Source organism: Neofelis nebulosa, chromosome 1 (assembly GCF_028018385.1).
Source record: "Neofelis nebulosa isolate mNeoNeb1 chromosome 1, mNeoNeb1.pri, whole genome shotgun sequence".
NCBI lineage: Eukaryota > Metazoa > Chordata > Mammalia > Carnivora > Felidae > Neofelis > Neofelis nebulosa.
This window is the reverse complement of record NC_080782.1, coordinates 26,515,578-26,537,909: the sequence shown is the minus strand read 5'-3', so window position 1 is coordinate 26,537,909 and position 22,332 is coordinate 26,515,578. Positions and strand designations below refer to the sequence as shown.

The 22,332-nt window shown below is 40.0% G+C and overlaps 1 protein-coding gene across 4 annotated transcripts in view; it reads right to left on the bottom strand.

The window, feature by feature from the left end:
• The window catches only part of NPR3 (natriuretic peptide receptor 3), a 95,681-nt gene that overhangs the window by 54,282 nt on the left and 19,067 nt on the right, over positions 1-22,332 (bottom strand). For all 4 annotated transcript variants that reach the window (XM_058716799.1, XM_058716807.1, XM_058716783.1 and 1 more), the window contains exon 3: positions 16,341-16,507. In XM_058716799.1, coding sequence (XP_058572782.1) covers positions 16,341-16,507 — 167 coding nt within the window. The remainder of the gene's footprint in view (positions 1-16,340; positions 16,508-22,332) is intronic.

Sequence of the window (22,332 nt, the reverse complement as noted above, 5' to 3'; positions counted from 1 at the left end):
ATTGGCTGGGCCCCAGGAAGGGTGTCATTGCTACTGCCTGCTGCTTGCAGGGCTATGGGATCTTCTGCTCTCAGCTACTGGGGCTATTTTCCTTGGACACTATCACTCAAAGTGCTTAAGCTTATAAAACCCCTTTACAATCATTTTTCATAACTCCCAAGAGCAACTCAGTGCGGTTTTCTCCATTTCACAGATTAAAGTCTCTGGCACACAAGGTGGCATGCCCCAAGGTCACCAATTGTTTTAATGCCCATTAATTCATATTTATTGAACCACTACCTTGGGCTCCTCCACCACATCCACCCACACAGGCAGCAGCATCAATGGCCAGGCCTCATGAACCAGAAATCTACCCTTGGACTTTAAAAACCTGTGGCTGCTGTCAGCATCGAACACCAGAGTCCTGTGTTAGCGCAGTGGCCAACAAAGCTGGCCAGGCCCTTTCTGCCTCCCTTCTCCCAAGCTGGAAGGCTGAACACACGGGCATTCTCTTCTGGCTCCTGTCAAATTATGTGAGATGCAGAGTTCTTTTGCTGCTTGCTCTACTCGTGAAATAGAGCAAGGCTTCGTGTAACGGAGTTGAAGTTTCTGAAATCACTGTGTTGCTCTAGCCGTGGGGTGATCTGACTAAAGCAATGTCTCCTGAGCAGAGCTCTCCGAGAAAGAATGAATCCTGACATATGGGAGGTTCTTTCACCTGAGGCTCTTTCATATGTCAGGCTCCTCCTGACAGCAAAATACCACCTTTAGGTTCATTTATGTGAGTCTTCCTTTTCTAGATCCTTCCTTTAAATGTGATATCCTGGTAAGGCCCATCTGCTGAACCCCAGTATCTTTGTGTAAATGAGTTCTTCACCAAGTAGAAAAAGACGGATGCTGAGACCCTGAGCGCCCAGGAGAACCAGGGGAGAAAGCAAAAAAAAAAAAATAATAATCAGAGCTTTCAACCTCTACAATTTTGCCATGTGCTCCTTCACTTATGCTAAGGAGTATAATTGTGGGAGCTAATGCATGTTCTTTCTGCAAGCTAGACTGGTCATGTATCCACAGGCCATATTTTATGTGATCTGATAATTCTAAAAAGAAGTTAAGGGGCGCCTGGGTGGCTCAGTCTGGTAAGCATCCAACTTCAGCTCAGGTCATGATCTCACAGTTCGTGGGTTCGAGCCCCGCGTCAGGCTCTGTGCTAATAGCTCAGAGTCTGGAGTCTGCTTCAGATTCTGTGTCTCCCTCTTCTCTCTGCCCTCCTCTGCTTGTTCTCTCTCTCTCTCTCTCTCTCTCTCTCTCTCTCTCTCTCTCTCTCTCAAAAATAAATAAACACCAAAAAAAAAGAAGTTAAGTTGTGTTTTCATTGTGAAGAATTTGGCCAAATGTACTAAAATGCCCTCTACTCCATTAAGTGACAATAGATGTGAGAAAAAAGTAAAACAGCTTAGCCTTTCAATTGTGAAATACATTTCCACACTGCATTGCTATTTTAGTCATGCATATTTGAGTATATTGTCACCCTTACTGCAAAATATCTTTCTAACTGAAATTACATCACTGTACACAATGGAAATGGAAAAAACAATAATGGTCTTTCAAAAGGTCAAAATGAAACCTACTGCCTGGAAAAGTCCTTTCTCATAGGTACTGTGGCTCTTCTTTAAACATTTTCAGATTGCACCTATTCTGCAAAAAAAATAGTATTTTTTGCAATTAAGCAATCCACACCTGCCAACATGTGAAAATCACAAGCAAATGGACAATTATTTACAATCAAACAAAAAAGTACTTTAACCGGGAGATTCCCAATTTTTTAAAACATTCCAATTTGGCACAACTAATTGAGTTAAAAGTTGTAAGAATAATCTATTTCAAAGGATTTTTCCTCTGTATTTCAAGACAAGGGAAGTAACTATATTTTAGATTTCAGTACATCTTTATTTAAATGTGTTCTGAAAGCCAATTGGTATTTCTTTAGCTGGAAAAAAGAATGGCTTTTAATAAGCCATTCCTCTTGCAGTGCCACTGTCTGCTGATTACATTTTCCTAATAAAACTAATCTTATTAATATGTTGGCATGTGAACTCATTATTTTTCTGCTGTTAAAAGCCAACTTGTGGTTTGCTTTTACTCTTTCAAATACAATTAGCAAAGCTCTCCAGTGCCTGAAAGGGTCTTTTCATTCGGACAAATTATTCCCGGGCTGGCTTTAAAGAAAGGGGGTGAGGACAAAAAGGGGTGATGGCTGGTGCACGGGGGAGAGTCTCCTCCATTCTGGCGTATCTCTGGAAGACACGAAAATTTGCCTGTGCACAGTCTCACCAGAAGAGGGGCCAACACGGCTTGCATCCATCAGCTGCGGGTTTTTTCTTACATTACTTTAACCGAAGAGCTAATTTTTTAAAATCTCAATCAGAGTGCACAGAGTCAATTAAATGATACTATTTTAAGACAAGAGGGGGGGAAGTGTCTGGCAAAGATTTTTTGATGATCTGATAACTTTTCAACTGATGTCACTTCCCACACTGTTCCTGTGCAAAACCAGTGTCAAAATACAAGCTGGTTTAGACAGCTTTACTGCTAGGCCATCCCCTCATTGAAGGAATTGAGAGTTGTTTTTCAACATTTCGGACTTTCCAAAATGTAATGTCTGCCTATCTAAACAATGATTTATTAAACTTGTCTCTGTTCAAATACCTTGGCTAGATACATCAGCTGCTCTCCAGATTCCCTTTTCATTTTTGAGTGTCAGAGGAAACCTGGAAGAGAGGAAATGCCCAAATACATATCCCACCTCCCTAACAATACCGTTGTGCACCAAACACTGCCGGAATATTTGTTTAATTAGTTAAATTTTCAACTTTTAAATAAGGAGAAAAAACAAGCTATGGGTGGCCTGTAACCTCAAACGAGCAAATATTCAAGGTTATAAAATCACCCCCTGCTCAGAATACCTGGTTAGAAATAAAAACAGCAGTTACCAAATTCTACCCCAAGTCAAGAACAGAGGTGGCATTAAGAAGCATGAAACTGAATTTGAAAGCCAAAACACTAAGGATGAAGCATTATTTCATAGAAAAAAGACTCTACATATTCTTTATAACTAGAACACCTTTCTTTAACAACAACAAAAAGCCATTTCTGAAATTAGCTGGAGAAATACTAAAAAACAGTTCTGATCCATTCTTAAAAACTACGCTGTAATTTTGTGCTTGCAAAAGTACACTTGTAGCTGTATCTTTGCTAATGCAAACTGAAGACAGAACACTACAATTACTGAATTCATGTATACAAAGGTGAATTATGCATATATAAACAGTTACACATCATAGAATAGTGACCAGTTCAAAGCTGAAGAAAAGTTGGTCCTTTGTTTTTTTAAAGCTGGAGTAATGAAAATTTCCAAGAGACTTTCCTGATGTAATGTTACAAGCAGAATAGTACATTGTCATAAAAGTCTCCTAAAAATGGGGGGGGCGGGGGTTGGGGAGCACTTGTGATGATTGTTACACTGTGATTTTTCAGTAAGGGATATGTACATTCCATACCCAGAGAAGGACAATTCTAAATTAGAAAAACACTTTCCACATGTTAATAACAGAAACCCGGAAATGGGAAAGCTTCTCGAGGTGGTGGCCCAAATATCTGGTTTTACAACAGAGGAAGCCCCAAGAGGTAAAGGGACCTGGCCAAAGGCTTTCTCGGCCCAAGTTCACTGCCCTAGTTCACAGTCAGGAACTCTGCCTTCTCTTCTATAGCTCTTTCCCAGCTGGGCTGCCTTTGGCTCTAGAGTAATGCTGTCTGCAACCCCGGAGATAACTAAGGGTTGGATCACATTCAGAGGAGACAGTCCCTGCATAGGAAGGTAACTGAGCCCCACATTGGGGCCCTCTTAACATGTTTTACATCTTCAAATGTCTTTTAACTTTTTTTCTGAAATATTTTTTTTTTACAATAAAAGAGTCCTAGCAGATTCTAGAAAGGATTTTAAATTGCAACCACTGCATTGTGATAAATTACAAATAACATATCAGGACACAAATAGCTCCCATTATTTTTATTTAAATAACCCATCTTCAAACTTTTAACTGAGTCGACTTGGCTTTTTAAAAAATCTACTTTAAAACCTAAACTTCTACTTATACTGGCAACAGGATCCCTAGATGATGTTCCTGTATATATACAAAGGAATCACTTACAAGTGAAGCTGGTCCATAAGCTGTATTAGAGGAGTTTAGCCCTAGACATAAGATAGAAAAAGGTCTTCATACACCAGTATGACAAACCTGTAAAAGACAACCGTTTTCTTAGTATTACTATCAATGTATGTCACTTGTATATAATTGCTTTTAAAGAATCACAGAAGGCAGGTATGTCTGTGAGGGGGAGAGAGTGAGCACTAAGTTGGTAAATCAAGAAAAAGTAGCCACTAGAAGGGAAACTATAACTGAATAGGAATTTCTAAAGGAGCTACAGCATTTGAGACCAAAAGAAACGTGATAGATCCCTCTCTCCAACACACACACTCTCTTTCTTCCTTGCTTTGAATATAAGATTACCCTCCTACCCCTGCACTAACAAACAAACAAACAACAACAACAACAACAAAAAATCCCAAGATGCCATCACCATCTCTGAACATTTACACGGTACTGAGAGTCAACAATCCAGGGTGACTTCTGGTAAACCACTCTGGTAAAACGCACATTCCCTCCAAAATCCCTACCAAAACAACAATAAAAATATCTTTTAAGGTATAAACTTATAAGTGGAAAGAGTACAGGAAGGAAATAGATGAGAAATGTCAACAAAATTTTGGAAGCTGGAAAGGGGTAACCAATTCAACAGACCTGAAAAACTAAAACTAGAGTGTGCACAGGAACAGGGCAGGCAGCTCCAGTAAGAAACAAAAAATTCCTGTACAGAGGTTCTAGAATTGGAAACACTAGTTACCTCTGGAGGTAGGGATGCCCTGCAGATGAAAATGGCGGGATTCATTGAAAGTCTAATAATGGATCACTTCAACTCAAGTGCACCCCACCTTCCAGCCATCACCAAACCTTACCCAGAAAAAAAATTGCCCCTTCCCAACCAGGCAGAAAAAAGGATGTTTATTTGCTGAAGGTGTTGACACAAAAAAAGGTCTGAACAGGAAGGTACCAGGCACATCTGGAGCTTAGGTGAAGCATAAAACTGAAAATCAGGTTTCAGTGGAAAGTCTGCAATCCTAAAGGTGAAGCTTCCCCACCATGGGCTCCCAGAATGTAGGAAAGGCTTATGATTCTCAAGAAGAGATTTGGAGAATTCTTTTTTCTTATATACAAAAAAAAAAATTTAAGTTTATTTATTTATTTATTTTGAGAGAGAGAGAGAGAGAAAGAGTATGTGTGCAAGTGGGAGAGGGGCAGAAAGGGAGAGAGAGAGAGAGAGAGAGAGAGAGAGAGAGAGAATCCCAGGCAGGTTCCACACTGTCAGTGCAGAGCTGGGCTCTGCAGGGCTCAAACAAACAAACCATGAGATCATGTCCTGAGCTGAAGTCAGATGCTTAACCGACTGAGCCACCCAGGTGCCCCGTTGGAGGAGAATTCTTTAATGAAACCGATAAGCCTAGGAGATACAACCTCCAGCTAATCATATTTGGGATAACCCTTTGAAAAAGCTAGCTCAACATGTTATTACCCTACAATAAAGTCTACTTCTAGACACATTCCCATTTACACAGAGCTTCTAGATAGCCTCTTTCATGGCTCACCCTTAAATATAAACAGACAGCTAAGGATTACCAACAGTTTAAGAAAACCTTGTAATATGAAAGAAATCACAATATTTTTATAAGGAATCTGATGTAAGTAAAATGCAATGTAAGTTAAAGAAAACTTACAAAAAACACCTTGTGTCAGCAAAAGTAAGATACCAGAATTATAAAATGCACCTTTGTTTTATGTTCCCTTAGAAAAAAATTCTACTTACTAAATTATGACAGTCTACCAGTTATGAAATGGATCCCGACTTCAGGTAAGTTAAATGTGGTCTAGAACTAATGAAAGGATATATGCAGAAAGATAAGATATTGAATCCAGGAAACAATGTCAGGGTACTATTTTTTAGAAAGAGAGGCACTCAGAGAACAAGAGAGAACTCTTAGAAATTTAACATATGATAGCAGAAATTAAAAATTCCAAATATCTTTGGAAGATAAAGGTGAGGCAATCTCTCAGAAAGGAAAAGAAAAATGCAGAGTTGGAAAATGGGAGAAAAAATTAGAGAATTGACTGACAAGAGCCAACATCCAACTTTAAATTTCTGGAAAAAGCAAGCAAAGTGACCAGCACAAAGATTTTAAAAGACACACACCAAGATGAAATCATTGTGAAACATCAGAGCACCAGTGAGCCACTTGTCTGCCTTATGGTCTCCAATTCATTTCCCTCCCTACACCTGCTTTGCTTTGCTCTAAATCATAGGAAGACGGTTCTTCCAGGCTGCATTTCCCTGTCAGTTGACTTCTGGTTGGTTCAGCCAAAAGAAGCACTGGTGGAAGAGTCAGGAAGGGGAAAGCCAGGATATGTCTTCCTCTCTCTCACCTCGCCTTAGGTACCATCTCTGGGAGAGGTTGTATTTCTTCCATGCTGCTAGCTCCTATGAGCAGCTCTAAGTCTTTGATCCCGTAAAACTCTTTCTTCCCTGGTCTTTCTAGCTCTGGAGGTGGTAATGGCTTTTTGCTGTTGCTAATTTCTGGCTTGCCTTACTATTCTATTTGGTGTTTTGGCTCTTTCTACACTTTAAAGTTAGTTTCTCCAATTAAATTCCTTCTGTTGAAGTATTTAATTTTTCCAGACTAGACTCTGATTAAGCAATCACCATTATGTAAAGAAAATACTAAAGTCTTCAGGATAGAGAAAAACAAAATAACATGAAAAAGATAAATAATCAGAATGGTAACACCAAAAGCTGCAAAAACAATAGAGCAATGTCATCAAAATTTGAGGGAAAATTAATCTTCAAACTAAAATTTTATACCCAGCTAAATAACTGACTATATATAAAAATAAAACAAAATGTCTTCTGTATTCAAAGTCTCAAAAGATTTTCTACTCATATCATCTTGTTCTTCAAAACTAAGGTGAAATTCAACTAAGAAGGAGATTTAATATCCACTAAAAAGGGAAACTGATACAGGAGAAAACTGAAGGAATTTCCAGGTTTATACTAAAGGAAGTAATTACTCTAAACAGGAGCAGGAAAACAAAGGGCTAAAAAAAATCACTAACATCATTCTAGGGAATGAGAATGAAACAGAACTACATGGAAGCAAATTTTTAAAAAGGAAGGAAATTATTAACTTCGGAGAAAAAAAGCTACACAGGAAAGGAAATGTAATCATAGAACACTACACGGTTCTGCTACATGGTTCAATATATATGGTCATAATAATAATAGCTCTTAATAAGGGGGGATAGCTATTATTCAAATTTTATTTTATGAATGTACCTGTAAGTAAAAACTATGCTACAAAATATTAGGAGGATGGGAGGAAAAGTACATATTTGTAGAGAAAGTGTGCAAAGGAGCTAATCTTTTTCCATTTTAGGAAATGATGAGCTATATCAAATTTCTCATATCAAAAACAGCAATATCAAGAAGGTATTTTAGAAATACAGAGGGCAACACTAGAAAAAGCCAATAGAAACATTAAGGATTATTGCCTCTAAGGAATGGAAGTCAGGAATAGAGAGGAACAGGACACTCCTGTTTGTCTACAACTCATACAGTACCATAAATTTATTTTTAATTCAGTCTGCTTCTTTTTTTCACTTGTTATAGTCAATCTAGAATGGCATATATTATTTTGATTTAAACAACAACAACATCAGGGAAAGAAGGTGAGCTTCACCCAAAGGCAGAGCCAACAGCTCGTGAAGCCAGCCAGTGAATGGGCTTCAGAAGTGCCAAACACAATAGGGAGAAAGGGGCAAGGCCAAGAGTGGGATTTACACGACTGAGAAGTCAGACAGGCTGCCAGAGGCAGCCAGAGATGTCTCCAACGCTGGCTCAGCCTAAACTGAGAAATAGTAGCAAGGACAAATTTGAGTCTACCTCTTAAAGACAGTGTGAAAACACTAGGAATTGGAAAGACTAGACTGACTCCCTAGCCCAGAATGAAGGAAGGAAGGAATGACTTGGTATCTCTTTCATCTCAGCAATAAAACTAATGTTTTTCAAATTTAAGATTAGTAAATATTCAAGTATTTAAGTGTTTCTTCATTTTCTTCCAGGGGAGTGATTTCTCAGTGCAGCAGTGCATACACCATGTTGTGCCCTATCCATGAGAATAAAAGGGGCTTCAGACAATAATTGGGCAAATGGCATGCTGACTAGCCATCGTCTAGTTCAATGATTCTTACTTTTTTGTGACACTGACCCCATTAAGAATCAAGTGGGGGGTACTGGCCCCTCTCTCTAGAAATACGCACATGTTCACTTACAAAAGTTTGTACATAAGTATAGAGTTAATGCACACTAAGTCAAGAGACCATTATCCACTTAAAGAGGTCATGGAAACTTGGATGAATTTGGAAAGAACTTCTCACTAAAGAACTAAATGAACCCACTCCACTGTGTTTAATGTCATTTCTCTCGAAACATGGATATTTTCACATATGCACCACATATGGTCTGCTACAAGATAAATGGTCCACATCTCTGTGAGTACCGTCAGTGTATGAGAATGCTTTACACTGAGGCGCGTAATGTTTAATATCCATCCTGGCATAGAAATGCACATCTTGTGGGCTTCCAGAGCTCGTGGCCATGGATATTTATATACCTGCTTAAGAATTTGTAGGTGATGAGGATCTCACCCCAGATGGAACCACCGCATGGTCACAGATCAAGCTCACAGCCATGTTCTCTGGAGCACTCAGTAAACAACATCTCATGATCTAAGAAATAATGATTTACACTCCAGAAGAAAACAGGAAATACAGGTTGCTGCTGATGAAGAAGAGACAGAGTCCCAGCAGATTTTGTGAAGTGTGTGAAAGAGTAAGGAGAAATTGGTATTTTAAAAGTGTATATTTGGGGAGGCAGTGTGCAAGAAAAGAAGTCCTTCAGCCTGTGTTGCCTGCCAGACTCACTTGTCGGGCTTGAGACACTTAATCTTCAAGTCACGGGTTCACTCCCCATAGTGGGCATGTTGTTAATAAAAGGGTCAGACTGATGTAGTGGAAAAAGAAAGTCACTGAACCAGGATTCAGGGGATGCAACTAATCTTGGCTTGGCCACCACACAGTGCATTCTAAAACCAAATACCAGTGCCCTAGAATTGGAACCACTCACATGGCAAAGGCCAAACACCCATTAAGATATCCTTGAGTCAGAGCCACTGCCCATGTGGGCAACACAATAAAACCACTAGAGAAAGCCAGGCAGGCACTCTGCAAACACTTGTCTGAGCCACGCTGGGAGCCCCTTTGCTACTTGAGGGCCTCTCCAGCAGAGCTTTACTTCTAACTTTAGATTTCTAATGACTGCTAGAGGGTCTTCAGAATCCCCATTGTGAAAACCCATTACTGTCTCCCAATACCATCTCCCACAGGACAAGTGAAACTGAACTCCTGGTTTTGTGGACCTAACAAGGTCTAGGCATAGGATTTATTCAACACTCACCATTGCTATGTTGATTGCAGCATACAGGTTACATTTGGAAAGGCCACCTCACCTGACTGGACCTCAGTTTCTACCTTTCCGTCACCATGCAAGGAGTAGGTTGAATTTGATGTCCTTCTGGTTTAATAATAACTAAACTAATAAGCATAATAATAAAAGCTTAAGTGTATTGGCTGCTTCCTTTGTGCCAAGCATACAGCAAGAGGATGCAAGAATAAACAGAAACAGACATAGTTCCTGCTCTCACAGAGGTGACAGTCTGGTAGAAGAGACAAGATTTAATTATAAAATCCCACACATAGCTGATGGGGCACCTGGGTGGCTCAGTCGGTTGGTTAGGTGTCCAACTTCGGTTCAGGTCATGATCTCACGGTTTGTGGGTTCGAGCCCCGCATTGGGCTCTGTGCCGACAGCTCAGAGCCTGGAGCCCACTTTCTGTGTCTCCCTGTCTCTCTGCTCCTCCTCTGCTTATGCTCTGTCTCTCTCTCTCTCCTTCAAAAATAAATAAACATTCCAAAAAAATTTTAAAAAGAAAATTCCCCACCTAGCTGAGAGGCTATGATGGTAAGGATCAGAGTGCCATAAGATAGTTTGGAGTGTCAGGAAAGACACATACGGAGATGATGGTATCTGAGCTGAGATCTGAAGGTTAAGTACAAGTACTAGTTACGGTAGGCATGCAGGAGCATCATACACTTTGGTCTGGAGTATAAGAAACAAGAGTAAGAGAAATAATAGCTATCATCCATTGAATATTTACTAAATGCCTGACATTGTGTTAAGTATTATTTATATACAATCCTTGAGTTCTTTCAACAGCCTTGTCAGTTAAAAATTATTATCCCCATTTTAGAGTCAGTAAACTAATGCACAGAGTTTCAGAAATGTGCCCAAGATAAGAACTGTAAGAGACAGAGCCAGGTCTATGACACCCCCAGCCTGCATATTTAACCATCAGGTTACACCATCTCCAGTGGTGCCCGTGGGGCCCTACTAAAACATGATGTATCAGAATGGAACAGGTCTCCAGTAGGTTCAATAGTAAGAAAACAAATGTACTTTTAAAAATATTTTTATATTACCTATAGGAATGGTAGAAATATCATCATAAGACACTTGTACTAATGACCATTACAGTACATGCAACACCCACAGCCCCAATGATAGAAGAGCCCTAAGTAATCTGATTTTCTTTTTTTTTAATAATCCTCTTTTTTAACTTTTTAAATGTTTTTACTTATTTTTGAGATAGAGAAAGACAGAGCATGAGCAGGGGAAGAGCTGAGAGAAAGGGAGACATAGATTTTGAAGCAAGCTCCAGGGTCTGAGCTGTCAGCACAGAGTCTGATGCGGAGCTTGAACTCACGAACCAAGAGATCATGACCTGAGCCAAAGCTGGACACAACTGACTAAGCCACCCAGGTGCCCCAGCAATCTGATTTTCTATATACCACACACATGCACCCACCAAACCACCCACCAAAGACAAGGGAAACAAGAGTAGGTATTTGACCCAGAGATGCTAATGTACAGGCAGCAAATAGCCTCTTATTCTCCACTATATGACCTGGGCAGTAGAAAAGCTCAAAGTCTTGAAGTGTAGAGCGACCAGAGTTATGCCAGGAGTGCAGACATTATTAAAATTAGAAAAATCTAGTAATGCAGGTGATTAAAAGGTACAAAAATTTGCAGTTATAGGATAAATAAGTTCTGGGAATCTAATGTACAGTATGATGACTATAGTTAGCAATCCTGTATTGTATATTTGAAAGTTACAAAGATACTAGACCCTAAAACTCATCGCAAGAGGGGCGCCTGAGTGGCTCAGTCTTAAGCGTCCAACTTTGGCTTAGGTCATGATCTCGCCATTCCCAAGTTCAGATTCTGTGTCTCCCTCTCTTTCTGCCCCTCCCCCACTAGCACTTGCTCTCTCTCTCTCTCTCTCTCTCAAAAATAAATAAACATTAAAAAAAATTTTTTTAAACACATCACAAGAAAAAAGTTTGTAACTATGCAAGGTGATGGATATTAACTAAACTTACTGTGGTAAGCATTTTGCAGTATGTGCATATATCAAACATTGAATTTATACAATGTTATATATCAATTACAGCTCAATAAAACTGGAAAAGAGGAAAATTTAGTAATGTAACTCATTACATTATAATAGAATAAAGAGGAAACCATCTGATTATCTCAGCAGATACAGAAAAGGCATTTGATAAAATTCAAACACCCCCAACCTACACAGGTGATAAAACTGCATAGAACTTAATATGCATATACTATGTTACACACACACACACACAGGAGTGCAAATAAAACTGAGGAAAGCTGAGTAAGGTCAGTGTCAATATCTGTATTGTGATTATATATATATAATCTTCCAAAATGTTACCAATGGAGGAAATTGGGCAATGTATACAAGTGATCTCTCTGTATTGCATCTTAAAACTGCATGTACCTCTGCAATTATCTCAATAACAGCCCAAATTTAAAAAGAGAGGACAAAGGGTGAAAATGGAGGGGAAAAGGGAGAGAGGAAGAGAAAGGAGATCAATTTTTTGGAAACAAAATTGCATTAATCCATCAAAATTTGTTAAGTTAAAAATATAGGATAGTAATTTTACTTAAAAAAATCATAGCCATTCCAACCTCCCAATGTTTTAGTATAGCCTTATAAAAATTTAAAGTTTCAAATTTTTGCATTTTTCTCATTTTTTTAATGTTTATTTATTTTTGAGAGAGACAGAGAGAAAGCCAGTGGGGGAGCGACAAAGAGCGAGACTCAAAATCTGAAGCAGGCTCCAGGCTCTGAGCTGTCAGCACAGAGCCTGACACAATGCTTAAACTCACAAACCTATAAGATCGTGACCTGACCTGAAATCAAATGTTCAACTGACTCAGCCACTCAGGCGCCCCTCCAATTTTTGCATTTTGAGAATATCACAACCCTTCCAGGGATGCTGCCAACATGCTAAATATGATGAATACAACACTAACATATATGACATAGTGTCAACGATATATTACAATTTACAGTGCCTACAATAAAAACTGTGTCTGGGGGTGCCAGTGGCTGTCAGTTATGGGGGTGCCAGTGGCTGTCAGTTAAGTGTCTGACTCTTGATTTCGGCTCAGGTCATGATCTCACAGTTTGTGAGATCCAGCCTCACATCGGGCTCTGCACTGACAGCGTGCAGCCTGCTTGGGATTCTGTTTCCCTCTCTCTGCCCCTCCCTGCTTGCTCTCCCTCTCTCTCTCTCTCTCTCAAAATAAATAAACGTTAAAAAAAATTTTTTTAACCTGTGTCCAAAGCCTTTCCCCTAACCTATATTATATAAACTTAAACCTACATTATATAAACTTCGATGCTTGCTATGCTATTTTCGTTTCAGTTATTCCAACAAAATATGTAATTCTTTCAAAACAAAACAAAACTTCACCAACAAAGAATAGAAGGGAACTTCCATAATCTAAGGACTCTCCCAAAAACTTCACACTCAACATTATATTTAAACAGTGATATGAACAGATATGAAATGTGTTATATGTTCTTTGTAGTAAAGTTAAGAACAAGGCAGGGATGTCCATTATCACTGCTTATATTCAATTCTGCGCTGGAATCCTAGCCAGTGCCATTAAAATTTTTAATAAAATATACTTAATTTAATATGCTTAATTTAATGAAGTATACCTTCAATCAAGCATACTTAGGAGAAGAATTGAAAAGAAAGAAAATTGTCTCTATCCACAAGCCATGTGATTGTTCAAAGAATAAGTGGTAAATTTTAGAACTAATAAGAGATTCCACCAAAATTGCTGGATTTGAAATCGATAGTAGAGGCCGAAGAGCCCATGATGAGTGTCATGAACTGAAATTCTAAGTAAAGAGATAAGACAACCCATTAGTACAAAGAAGAGAAGCAGAATGACCTAGAAAGGAGCTGAGCCCTAGAATGAAGACCACTAAGTCTTTCTAGTTGTGCTAAGCATCTCCTGCTGCATTAGAGCAAAGTCTCGCACCTGTAAGTCCCAGCTGCACCAGCTCCTGGGTCTTTGGCTCCCACAGCTCCCTCTCCCACAATAGCCCCCACAACCTCCTGTCTAAACTAACCTGATGAACTCAAAAGAGCCCAACTAAAACACACGTAAGCATGAAAAGTAGACATATTTTCAGAACTGGAATAAATTACTATAACGAGCTCTAATTTCTACTCATAATTTTTATTTATTTATAAAGTCAGTTTTAATGATCCCATCATCAGAGGGAAGCAGTATTAAAATCCACAACTACAACTAATCTCTAAAGCACTGACACATGGTTTGGAATATGTTATGGATCTTTGTAGCAGGTACAAAGATACATACTTCTTTTGCCCAAGAAGTATCATTATGTTGGACAGCCTCTACTGTAATACTTAACTTCAACAGCCTCAGGTAGGAGGCCAAACAAAATGTGCTCAGTGCCCTTTACATTCTTTCCTATTCCTGAGGCAAAGGATTTGGATAATGACAATACGATCACAGGTTTCCTTCAACTTGGTCTCTATTGCAAAAGTTCTACTTCTTTCATTATTCAGAACCCACTCTCCAATATGGTAGCCACTAGTCACATGACTACTGAGCATTTGAACTGAATTTAGATATGCTATTAGGGTAAAACACACACTGAATTTCAAAGACTTTATATAATAAAAAAGAATATATAATCTCATCCATAATTTTTATATTGATTAAATGTTGAAAGAACATTTTATATGTGAGTTAAGTAAAATGTATTATTCAAATTAATTTGACCTGGTTATTTTAACTTTTTAAAAATGTAGCTACTAGTTTTGAAGGGGAACATGCACCCCCATGTTTATAGCAGCACTATCAACAATAGCCAAATTATAGAAAGAGCCCAAATGTCCATTGACTGATGAATGGATAGAGAAGATGCGGTACATATTTACAATGGAATATTACTCAGTGATCAAAAAGAATGAAATCTTGCTATTTGCAACAACACAGATGGAACCAGAGTGTATTAATGCTAAGCAAAATAAATCAGAGAAAGACAAATATCACATGATTTCACTTCTATGTGGAATTTAAAATACAAAACAGATGAACATAAGGGAAGGGAAGCAAAAATAATATAAAAACAGAGAGGGAGACAAACCATAAGAGGCTCTTAAATGCAGAGACCAAACTGACAGTTGCTGGAGGAATGTGGGGTGGGGGGACGTGCTAAATGAGCAAGAGGCATTAAAAGGAGGGCACTTGTTGGGATGAGCACTGGCTGTTATATGTAAGTGATAAATCGCTAAATCTTATTCCTGAAATCATTTAAAAAATGTAGCTACTAGAAATTTTAAATTACATACATGGCTCACATTTGCATACACACACACCTTTTGGCTTTCTAAATCAGAACCATCCAGTATGTATGCATATGTATATACTTTAAATGATATGTATATTATACACATATATAACATTTAAGCCATGAATAAATATATTTATGAGAACTTTTGTACATCATTTGATAGCAAATCATTCTTACAAAGACAGGTATAATGTGATAATAGCATAAAAGAGGCCTCATTTATTGAGCTCCAACTTTGTGATGCGGATAGCACTAAAAGCTTCAGATAGATTATCTGTAATCCTTCCAACAGGGAGCAGTAGTTTGGACAAAGACTGTGCAATTTGCCCCAGATCACACTGCTAAAAAGTGTTCAACTCAAGCTCTGAATGTAGGTCTGTCTGAGGACAATGTCTGCACCCTGTACTCCTTCAAATAAGGAAATCGAGAGAGGCCCTGTTTGGAAGTGACCAAATGAAGCTCGTCTTACGAAGATGGTCATTATCCACTTTGGGCAAGGACTATCCAAAGCCATATATCTATGATTAAGAAGGTGCTCCTTTTCCACTTTGGACACTGTGGAATGAACAGTTTTGAAAACCGGCACACACACAACCCCCCAACCAGCCTGAGGAGTGCACTGCTCACCCTGCTCTGAGAAAGAATTTGCTGGAAGGACACAGAGTTTGAGGGCCCGCATAGCAAAGTACGCCAGAAGCAGCAAAACAATGGCACCAAGTGAGGTGTGGCCGGCTGTCTTTGGTGCCACCTCTCAGATGAGTTCTCTGCTCAATCCTTAGTGTGGCCAAAGCTTCTGACCCTAGTCCACCCTTGGAAAATGCATCAGTAAAACACCACTAATGGAGTGGGAAGCTCGAGAATACCCAAGGGGAAGTGACGCTACCATAGGAGAGAAAAGCAGAGTCGCCAAAAAGATGGCCAAAAGAAAGAGCCTTCTAAAACCCAAAATATCTTATGCCATCAAGCTTTGGAAAAATTAGGCATGCAAAACTGTGGCATTCCTTCGTCCATCTTCTCCCCCACCATGCTCCCAGTCGAATAAGCCTTGGAAGTCTATAGACATCTGCTCAGCATGGCCACAAGTACCCACAAAAAGCAATTCTCCTTCCTGCAGCAGTTGGAAAAGTGGGGTGACGGACATGGAGGAGGGGGGAACTGGTCAGAAAAAAAAAAGACAAAAAGTTCAGTGACATTCAGACGTGAACCTAGGGATTTTTGAATGGTTCAGAATAGGACACTGTCACCTCTGATTTAATTAGAAGACTGTTTTCGGGATGCTGAAGGTCTCGGCTCATAATCAAGCACTTACATAATCCTCCTCATTGAGTCCTTGTTTCTCAACAGAACTTTTCACCTCCATGGAAAACTTCTCAAACTCAGGTTTCACTGTCCTCAGTAGAGTGATTGTTTGGAGGGATGAGTATGCTTGCTTAGCTTCAAAGTCATGCTTGTCTCCTCTCTTCCACGAGCCATCTCCTACAGAGAAAGAAAAATATTTATAATTCCAAGGCAGTCACCATAAAGGGGCCATTCTCCCTCTTCAGCTGCAGCGTGTCACTACATGTTACTTTTGGCAGCTGGGGCAAGCGGTATTGTCACAGTTCTGCACTTGGATATAACATGACCACATCAAGATCCTCAAAGGAGAAGAAGGCCTTTTGGACACGTGTTCCTTTGAAATGGGAGAGGAATATAAAAGCACTGTGGACTTCACTGCCTCAACCACATAACTGTACTTTCAGCACCTGAGAATCCAGCACTGAAGGAGTAAGAAGTAAATTTGTCTTGCTTTCCATTCACATTTTTTTAATACCTACAATCAACCGTGGAGGTCAACCGAGTTGTTACTACTGTGCAACAAGCCTGATGTTATGTAGATGTGGAATGACAGGAAAGTCTATGTGTGACAACACAAGTCTTGTGCACAAGACTTATGCACAAGTATGATAAAGCTGGCACCATTCACAGGGAAAAGTTTGACATTATTGATATTCTTTGAAATATTTCTGGAATCTCTTCAGAATAAAAGTAGCTCAAGTGAACACGAGGGTTTATATCTCTGTAGTGTTGGGAGCACCATAACAATTATTTTTTGGACAATATTCGTCAGTGCATCAATAGTAACAAAATTAAAATTGCTAACATTTATTGGACATATATAACAATAAAAGCTCTGTTTATTGAGCACTTTATACATATAAACTCATTGAATCTTTACAAGACTCTCTGTGATTCGGGCACATTATCCTATGTTACAGATGAGGAAACTGAGGCATTGAGAAACTGGGTCCTCCCTGCTTCACAGCACTCCCTCTCACAAAAGCAAAGGCAGATTACATGGATAAGAATCATTACTCTTCTCGTTATGATTTCGTTTTTGAGGAAATGTGTGGCCTGCAGGACCCCAAAAGGAAACATGGGCTTCCAACATGTGGCAATAAACTGTTGTTTCTATGAATTACCATTATGACCCCTACAGATCTCTGGAAATACAACAAGGAATTCAGCCCGCTAGAGTTCAACATCAAAGTCAGTTGTTCACACCAAGCCCCTAGTCCACAGTGGACACGTGGAGCCCAGCAGCTAAGCAGTGAGGATGCCTGGGAAGTGTGCAGCCAGGGCTCGGGGAACTCACTCTGCTCTTATAGACAAAGCTCCATAAAGAGTCGGTGGCTCTGGAACTTCTACCACAGCTTAAATCAGACAAACATTAACTAACTGTATACCACACACAAGGTTCTGTGATAGCCAGCACAGGACACGTCATGAATGTCTTGAACAGTTTCCACCGCCATCACAGAGGGGTTTAGAGGGGCACCTGGGTGGCTCAGTCAGCTGGGCATCTGACTCTTGGTTTCGGCTCAGGTCATGATCTCACAGCTATAAGATTAAGCCCCCCGTTAAGCTCCACACTGGGTGTGGCACCTGCTTGGGATCCTCTCTCCCCTTCTCTCTCTCTCTCTCTCTCTCTCTCTCTCTCTGCCCCTCCCCAACCCATGCTCGCTCTCTCTCTCTCTCTCTCTCTCGCTCTCTCTCTCAAAAAAAAAAAAAAAAAAAAGAGGGATTCAGAAATAGACACGTAAATAACTGAAGTTATTACAGGGTAACAGTTAGCTTACTATAGCAGGAGGTGGGGGAATACAAAGAAACAATGCAGAGGGTAGAGGAAGAGGCAAGAGGCTCCCACACTCCTAAGGGGGATGGTTTCGAGGGAGGTGGAGGAGCAGGTATCGGCTGGTCCTAAATGTGTGAATAGGATTTTAATAGAAGGAGAACAGGATGGAAAGGCGTGCTTGGCAGAGCCTGTGGCACAGGCAAAGGTGCAAATGTGTATGACATCAAGTAGGCAGCTGGGAGCCTCAGTCTAGAGCATGAGAAAAGGCAGAGGCAAAGAATTTATTTGTGGGGGCATCTGTATAACCATAATCCTATTAATAGCAACCATTTATTAATTGCTTACTCTGTGCCAGGGAGCTGTTAAAAGATAAATAAGACAGAGCTGAGGACAGAATTCATTAAGGACTAGATCTGCTCTCAATGAGCACAGATTAAATTTCAAGCCACCAAACAAAACTTGACAAAGTCCTCCTCCTTCATATGAAACCTCCCAAACACCAAGGAAGCTGCAACATGCACGGCAGCTGTGCCCGTAGTGAGTGAGTTACAGCCACTGCCACCAGCCAGGGGACCCAGCGGGGTGCTCAAGACCCAGGCAACACAGTCTCTGTTAAGGAGCCAGATCCATTTGCCAGGAAGACCCCCAATTCTAAGAATGTCCAGAACATTCTTCATCCCAAGGAGGAACCCATTTCTTATAAGCATGCAATCAATACTTATTGATTCATTTATAATTGATTTGAGATACCAAGACTCAACAGGAATGGTATTTTGTAGGCAAAGAGGGTCAGAGTTTCTAAGCTCTGGGAAAGAGTATTCTCCAGACACATAAGAAAGAAAATACTTAACCCTAAAGGGTTTTATTCTGTGGAATTAGAAAATACATATACAACTGGAAACAGTAACTATCTCTGTTATGAAATAGGAAAACACTCTTTTCTGAAAGAAGTGAAATCCAATGTAATAAATCTGTCTACCACAATCCAAAGAGGAATAACTGTAGAGTTTTGTCTTCTAGAAAAAAAAAATGGAAACAATAATGCTTAAATAAATCTGAGCCAAACTAAATAGTTCCCTTGTCACAACCATAATCGATACTGTAACTTCTCACTTTTGTGGGCATTTCTTATTGTAATATGTCAGTAACATTTCCCATACACAGGGTGTTGAACACTGGAAAAGCACAGTTAGCTTGGCATGATGCCCCATCAGCGAGGACAAATTTAATTCAGTAGACAACTGGGTGCCTCTAGAGATTTACGAGTGTAACAGAAGAATGACATGATCAGAATCATGCCTTGGGAAATAGCAATGGATTAGAATGGGGAGACACGGAGCGTTCACAGCCACAGTAATCCAGGCAAGAGGTTACAAGAGGCTCTAATGGGAAGTCACACACCAAAAAACTAAACATGGCTCTTTGGGTAGTTAGAATTACAGGAAAATTTTCTTTTCTTTTCTTTTCTTTGCATTTTTCTGAATCTAGTAAATTATAAATACAAAATATTTACTGCTTTTACAATCGTAAGAGGGAGAGTCCTTGAGAATAAAAGCAGAGGACAGTGCAAGAGGAATCTCAAGACTCTGAAGAGTTAGGGAGTGAGGGACAACAAAAAGAGAGGCACGTCGCTGATGACGCCAAAGAGGAAAGGAAAATGGGATGTTATTAAAGGAAAGCGCAGAGCCAGATGGCGGAAGAGGGATATATGAGGTGGAAATGGTAATGACTTCAGTTAGGGTCACGGTCAACCCAAGGTGACTAACTACAGAATGCCCAAATGACAACACCAGGCTAGAGTTGGAAATAGTAGTCTGAAGCCAGAAAAAGGAGTGAGCACTAGAGAGTATTGGATGCCATTTCCAAATGGCTTCAAGTGAAACCAGGGAGTGACCACATTGGATAAGAAAGAGAAGGAGAAGGGTTGAGCACAGACACCTTGTGGATGTTGTTTCTAGTGGGCAGGAGGAGGAAGAGGAGACAGAGAGGAGCTAACAGAGAACCAAAGAATGCTGTGCCACCAAAACTAAGAAAAGCAGGGTTAGGAAGTGGGGAAGAGGAGAAAGTGGGTGATGGGCATTGAAGAGGGCACTTGTTGGGATGAGCACTGGGTGTTGTATGGAAACCAATTTGACAATAAATTATATTTAAAAAAAAAAAAAGAAAGAAAGAAAGAAAAACAGGATTTCCAGAAACAAATGGGTGGAAACAATACAGAATTCTCTAGAGCTGTGCTGCCTAATAGAGCAGCCACCAGCCACATGTGTGCCCAATTACATTTAAATTAATTAAAATTAAATAAAATTTTAAATTTGGTTCCTCGGTCGGTCACACTTGGCCACATTTCAGGTGCTCAATGGCTCCGTGTGGCTAGTAGCCACCATACTGGGCAACCTAGAACAGAACAGAGGCAGCGTCACAGAAGTTTCACTGGACAGCACTGCTTTAGAGGCACAGAGACTTGTTCTGAGGTAGGCCAATGGCTTTGGTAGTGAGATCATTGGTGACCTTGATGATGGCACGTTCAGAGTGGTGAGCACTAATGTCATATTCTTTCAGTGCTCCTGAGCAAGGGATCAAGAAGATGAAAAAGAAGTCTGCTAGTGAAAAGTAGGGCAGGGAAGGTGATTCTTTGAAGTTGATTCAGGAGTGAGGAAAGTGTTGCTTTGTTTTGTTTTAAACATCATGGAGCACCAAGCTAGCATTTAGAGTAAGGGCACAGAATATTTGTGAAAGAGGAAGTAACCTGCTCACCATCAAGCCCTCCTGTGGCCAGGGAGCTGGAACTGGCAAAAGGTACCCACACTGGGATAACAAGCTGAAACGTCACAGAATACATCCACGAAATGAATGCCTGGAGTTCACCTGGACTGACCTTGCCTCACTCTACCCTCTCCGAATGTCTAGGTGTTAAATGCTTGTCATGAGCTAGGCTGGTCCACTCTTCCTCCCATCAGTAATAACAGCACCACTTACTGCGTGATTCCACTGTGAATGGCATTTCCTATAGCATTTCATTCTTTATTCCTCATAACAACTCCATGAAGAAGATCTAAGTATGATTGCCACCTTCCAGACAAGGAAACTGCGGCTCAAGGAAATTAATGTGCCCCAAGCCACTTAGCTAATAAACAACAGTGGCAGGATTCAAATGCAAGCCAGACTCCAAACACTGGTGCCATGCCATACCTGCCCTGCCTTCATTTCATCAGAGTTTGGGGTGTTCCAAGCTTTAAAACTGAGCAATGCGATGGGATGACAAAAATGTTAAAAACAAAGAAACACAGAGAGAAAGATCAGAGGAGGAAGCGTCTAAATGTTACAGTTCAAAGACTGTATGAAAGTTCTTTTTCTTTTCTCATGGTCACAAACTGACTTTAATGGGCATATACTATTTTTACAGCAAGACATAATAAATCTAATCTCTCCTCAATGTTTCTATTTTTCCACTTTTAACAAGTCAATTTATGTGCATCACGTAGCTCTACTTCGCTTTCATCTTCACCTTAATTAGTGCTCTCTGAGTTCATCAGGAAGTCAAGAAAGCTCTACGGTAATCTTACAGTCCTGGACAGGATCACCTAAATAACCTGCCACCTAACTTACATCCAAAGACAATAATGCCAATGAAGAAGAATGCCAAGAGGTGCTATTAAAAACTCTACAAGGCGGGGCGCCTGGGTGGCTCAGTCGGTTAAGCAGCCGACTTCGGCTCAGGTCATGATCTCGCGGTCTGTGAGTTCAAGCCCCGCGTCGGGCTCCGTGCTGACAGCTCGGAGCCTGGAGCCTGTTTCAGATTCCATGTGTCCCTCTCTCTGACCCTCCCCCGTTCATGCTCTGTCTCTCTCTGTCTCAAAAATAAAAAAAAATAATAATAATAAAAATTAAAAAAAAAAAACTCTACAAGGCAATATATATCATCTTCTCTCTAGATTTTGTTAAACCTATCCTTTCGGTCTTATTTTCCATCACTTGAATCCCCCACCCCCCCATAGTATATTCTGAATTCCTGTAACAATATAATTTGGGCAAATCTGATCATTTTTTTTGAGTAGTCATCAAGACCAAACAATCCAGTAATCAGTAAATATGAACACAGTGTCCATATGTTTTTTTAATCCAATGGCAAGTTAAGTATTAATTAAAAGAGAGCCTTTTCCTAGAACTTGTATGGAGGAAGCACAGG